We start from the raw sequence: 5,844 nt of genomic DNA on the forward strand, positions 1-5,844 counted from the left end.
AGTAATTTAGTATTCCTTGAATAAAACTTACGGCAGTGTTGGTCTACAACAATGACTTCATGAAAAATCTGGTGTTTCCTCTTTTATTTGTTCAGATTTAGATCTCTCTTGCAATTTCCTGAAGTTGTGGGGGGGATACTTGTTAGTTTTTGCTGGATATCCGTTTTTTTTTTTTTTTTTTTTTTTGAGATTAAAGTTTCTATGATCTCAGACTTAAATTAATGTCTGCCTGGATATCCACAGAGTGAATTCTGGGATGCTCTTTCCATCTTAGTCCTTTGTTTATCTTTGAAACTAGAGCCCAAATATCTGAGGCCCTGCTCTCTGTCTTCATTATCAGAGTGGTTTTGGAGATGAGTAATATTGAACACATTTAGCCTCGATTCTCTTTTTTCCTTTCATCATTTCTTCCATCTTCCCTTTCTTTTAGCATGCTTTCTTACTCTGTTTCTTTTGTTGTATTTGTGATGTTTTTGAACATAACCTATTATTTCCCTAGGACAGTCAATCTCAGATAGCTCTACTAATGTTTCTACAGAAGTCAATTTATTTAAATGTCTTGAATTATAAGCCAGGTCTGCTATTAGAGCACCTGGTAATTTTGTGTTTGAGAGTTGTAAGGCAGCCTTTTTCAGTGATTGTTCATGCTCCCTGTAATATTTTTGACTCTTGATTCATACCAGCTACACTCAAACACTTCACAGGCATTTGCTTTTGTATTTGCTGCCTGCCTTGCATGGGCCCCTTACAGCACAGCACAGCTGCTGAGGATATATATATATATAAACCATGCCCTTGCAATGAGAACTGAACTGCATCAGACAGCAGGGGGAGCAAGATGAAGTCACAAACCCAGGTTTTCATGTTCTTGCTGCTTTGGGTGTCTGGTGAGAAACTCAAAGTATTGTAACCTTTACACAGAGTCACTTCTCTTGTAGATAAGAACTTGGAGTCTGCCAGGCTCAATATTTCATATTTCAATAATAATACTCTGACAACATGATAGTACAAATATGTTAAGTGACAAATTTCAACTGTTTTTCAATCTTTGTTTGCTTTTATATGCGTATTCATTTTGCATTCCTGATTGCAGGTGCCTGTGCAGACATCGTGATGACCCAGTCTCCATCCTCCCTGGCTGTGTCAGCAGGAGAGAAGGTCTCCATCAGCTGCAGGTCCAGTCAGAGTCTTTATTATAGTGACAACCAAAAGAATTTATTGTCCTCGTACCAGCAGAAACCAGGGCAATCTCCTAAGCTGCTGATCTACGGGGCATCCACTCGGCACACTGGGGTTCCTGATCGCTTCACAGGCAGTGGATCTGAGACAGATTACACTCTCAGCATCAGCAGTGTGCAGGATGAAGACATGGCAGTTTATTACTGTCAGCAGAATTACGATTATCCTCCCACAGTGCTTCAGTCTCCCACACAAACCTCCTTGAAAGTCTCACCACCTGCCTGCAGCACACACAGTCCTGGCCCTGCACACTTCCCCCTTTTGCCTGATAGCCAGTGTGTCTGAGAAACTGACAAATAGTTTGCAGAGCAAAGGGAAAATTATGGGTTCAGTGGTAAGAAAATCCTTTATGAAAATAGAAAAAGAACTCAGGAGCACGCTCTCCATCTGGAAGCTGTGGAGAGGGCCATGGGGGCTCTGCTCTTTCTGGTATCTATGTGTGCGGAGGGGACCCATGAGGGGGTTCACTCTTTCTGGAATTTGTGGGACTTGTGTCCAGTAGAGGCTGGTCAAGTTCTGGTATTTGAGTATTCTGTTTACTCCAAGGTGACAATGTTGGATTTCTATGTTCCTCAGCTATGTCACTATGTGTGTATGTGTTTATTTGTGGACACTATTTTAAAAGCTAACTGACGATATTAATATTTTTAGACATGAGACAGTTTGAATCAACACGTCTGAGTTTGGTCCTGGACCATAGGAGTTAAATTCTATAAAACATTTTAAAATTTATCAGGTATTTTAAAATAATAACCCTTGGACAAAAAACTTAAAACAGTTTCTCAACTCTTTTGGGGGAGGTCAAAAGACCTTAGTATTTATTTTATTAATTTTAGAAAGTGAGGGGAACAAGGACTATTTCTAACAGGAACTCAAATGACTGGCTCTTTGGTCTCCCCACCCCCGAAGGGAGGAGCAGTCCTGTTAGGCCACAGAGGAGGGCTTTGCAGCCAGTCCTGAAGATACCTGATAAAACAGGATCAGATGAATGGGGAGGAGGTCCCCCCTATCAGTGGACTTGGAAAGGGGCACGGTGGAGATGAGGGAGGGAGGGAGGGACTGGGAGGGAATGAGGGACCGGGACACGGCTGGGATACAGAGTTAATAAAATGTAACTGATAAAAAAAAAAGAATTGCTATACTCAGTCCACAAGTAGTGATCTGAAGACAAAGCCTGTTATGTAATTATTCCCATATTATATATCAAGTAAGTAATTAAACTGAAATTTCAACCAAAAAAAAAATTTAGAAAGTAAAATCAAGCCATGCTGTTTGAGCCAATTAAACAAAAACTGCAGTTATTACAATATATCATGTAAAAAAACCTATAAAATATGTTGTTCTTCATTTAAAAAGGCTGGATGTCACCGGCCAACAGTGACACCTAAATACTACCTGAGAGAGGTCTAGGGAGAGAGAGAGACAGGGCTACACAGAGAAGGACACCAAGTCTACATGCTGATCAAAGCGTCGATAATGGGTGTCAGGTTAACACTTAAGTAGGCAAAAAAGTACAGGCAGTTTCTCACGCAGACAATTTTACTTAGCCAAAACATAAGAGGGCTCACTCAAGGTTACACAGAGCCTGCTTTCTGGTTACTGTGGTTGCACAGAGTTTCTCAGGGTCAGAGAGGTCTGCTGTGGGACCACCAAGGTCAGTCTGTGAGAGACTGGACTTTGGAGGATGGCCAGAGCCGGGAGGCTGAGCTCCACTGTGCAGATGCCATTGATTCTAAATTTGCCATTAACTCCAAAAAGGCTGCCACAGCTGGAAATTCTTCAATGCAAATGTTTGCTTATGCTCTTTTACAGGAGAAAAAGGACTACATTTTCATGTTAGCCCTGGTTTTTGCAGGATTATATTCAGATCATTGTTAACCATTACATAAAATTTATGCCTGGCTGCCAGTACCTAAATAAATGATTTAATTTATTTAAATCATTCTGGCCTATAGATTTGGTATGGCCAGAATAGTCCGTTTTTGCTGAGGGCCGCAGGCTAAGTTTAGTTCTCTGTTTAATGCTAAATAAAACTTTTGTCCTTTAATTTTTTGCTGATAAGTTTTAATACAGTGTAATAGGATTAATAAGATTTGCTAGCCCTTTTATAAATTATGTTTAATTAAAAGTTTTGCTTTGATTTTAGTTTAAAAAGAGCAGATTTAAAGTTATGCTAAAGATTATAGTTGAGTACAAGATTGAGTTTTACCTAGTCTCTTTGTTTAGGTTATTTTTTTAAGGTTAAATCTAAAATGGGTAACCATAAAGTTTGCCTATATAAATGTACCTAAAATTTGTTTCTAAATCATACATTTAAAAAATATGCCAAAATTAGAGATTATAACATCCTGTTTAATAGGATATAGTTCAGAGCAGATGATAAAGCTAGACAAAGAGCAACTCAAATATACTGGCCTCAGACTTGTCAGAGATCTGATAAATATGGCATTTTAACATATCTAAGCTTATTATGACAGAGTCCAACCTGCTGAGGCACAAAAAACAAATTAATTCAGTTTGTAAAGGTACAACCTATAGTTTTTTCATTTAAAAGAAAAGTTATTCCAATCGTTGATGCTTTAATGGTATTTACTGATGGTCCATTATCTGGTGTTGCTGCCTATGCTTATGAAAAAAAAAACAGTTTCTTTTCAAGTGTCTAGCATATCTGTGCAAATAGCAGAGTTATCTACAGTATTGGCTGTGTTTCAAAGTTTTAATAGGCAGTCTTTAAACATTTTTACAAATAGTGCATATGTAGCTCAGTCTTTGCCTAGGTTAGATTTGCAGGTCAAATTCAGACATCTTCTTCTGCTGGAATTTTATTTTTACAAATTCAAAATTTGATACAAGAAAGAAACTTTCCTTTTTTATTATAGGACATTTGAAGGCTCATTCTGATTTGCCAGGACCCCTGTCTGAAGAAAATGCATTGGTAGATAAAGCCACCAAAGTTTATTGTTCACAGTTAAAAAGAGCCCAGGATGCCTATAATATGTATCATCTTAATAGTCAAACCTTGAGGCTTAAATATGGTTGACTAAGGAATAAGCCCGTAGTATAGTCGAGGCTTGTAGTACTTGTCCTCCATTTCACCCTGTTCCTCATTTGGGAGTCAAGCCTAAAGGATTGCTTCCAAATCAAATTTGTCAAATGGATATTACTCATATTCCTGAATTTGGAAAATTAAAATATGTACATGTTTGCATTGATACCTATTCTGGATTTATTTTTGCCACTCCTTAACCAGGAGAAGCTGCAATAATGTTATTGCTCGCTGTCTGCAGGCTTTCAATGTTCTGGGTGTTCCTAAGCAGTTTAAAACTGACAATGGAAGAGAATATGCTAGCAAATCTTTTCAAAGATTTTGTCAACAATTTCAAGTTTCTCATATAACTTGAATACCTTACAATCTTCAAGGACAAGGCATGGTAGAACGTGCCCACCGCACAATTAAGATTTACTTGCAAAAAGCAAAGAAGGGGAGCTACTCCTTGGACACTTAAGGATCATCTGAATCATTTTCTTTTCATTCTGAAGTTTTAAAACTTGGATAAGCATGGTAAATCTGCAGCACATAGATTTTGGCATACAGATACTAAAAAAAGCTTTTGCTAAAGTGAAATAGAGGGATCCTTTAACAAATCAATGGCATGATCCTGACCCTGTACTCATATGGGGACGAGGAGCTGTCTGTGTTTTTTCATAGGAAAATGATGCAGCTCAATGGCTACCGGAATGGCTGGTGTGACAAGTGGATGAGGATTTTTCTCCTGACAATGATAATGATGTCAATGGGGACCCCTCCAGTCAAGATGACTGCTTATTGGATGTACGTTCCTGATCTACCTTTACTACATCCAATTTCCTGCGATGATCCAGAAGTCCTTGTTTATGTCAACAACACTTGGCTGCTGGGTTGTCCTGCTTTTGAAGGAACGCAAGTAAAATAGACTTTAACTTTTCAGGAATGGGAAGGGGTCATCCTCTTCGCTTTACCAGAAAGAGTATTCATCAGGACTGCATACCAGTCTCCCCTGTCCAGGTCATAGGTAGGAATGCCTACCACTGTAAAGTTGGGATGGCAATTCAAGCCTCCCTTTGCAACCAGACAAAGTGGAACATTGGAGGGATATTATTGTCCCTTCCTACAGGAGTTAAGAATGACAGTCTTACATCTCCAATGAGTTAACCACCCTGTGGAAAAGGGGATCAACACACTTGTCCTTGACCAATGGTTCCTTGGACAAGATACATTGGAGAAACGCCCATTATCTACTCCTGGGACAATGACCCTGCATTTACAGTCCTGGACTGGTCTATCATTAAGGGTATAAAGAAATTGGCTTCTGATAAAGGCAGTCAAAATTCTTTTGTTTTATAAAAAGCTGTTTCTGCTGGACTTTAGAGGACTTCAAATAAAAACTGGCAAACCTATGTATGGAAATTGGGGGCTACCTTGGGATACATAGGCATTCTCTCTGAGAATGCAAGTAATTTGCTAAACTAAGCAAGTATGCTTATGTTTTGACATGTATTAATCCTCCTTATTTACTGTTAATTGGAAACATTGTAATAAGATATTCTAAGAACAATGATACCTAT

At 38.7% G+C, this 5,844-nt stretch overlaps 1 gene segment (V, D, J or C); it reads left to right on the top strand.

Annotated features, from left to right (window-relative positions):
• Positions 1–830: 830 nt before the first annotated feature.
• LOC132649320 (immunoglobulin kappa variable 4-1-like) lies at positions 831–1,524 on the top strand. The segment is given in 2 exon segments: positions 831–887; positions 1,094–1,524. Coding segments are annotated over 2 exon segments (480 nt in total).
• Positions 1,525–5,844: the final 4,320 nt, after the last annotated feature.

Source organism: Meriones unguiculatus, chromosome 19 (assembly GCF_030254825.1).
Source record: "Meriones unguiculatus strain TT.TT164.6M chromosome 19, Bangor_MerUng_6.1, whole genome shotgun sequence".
NCBI lineage: Eukaryota > Metazoa > Chordata > Mammalia > Rodentia > Muridae > Meriones > Meriones unguiculatus.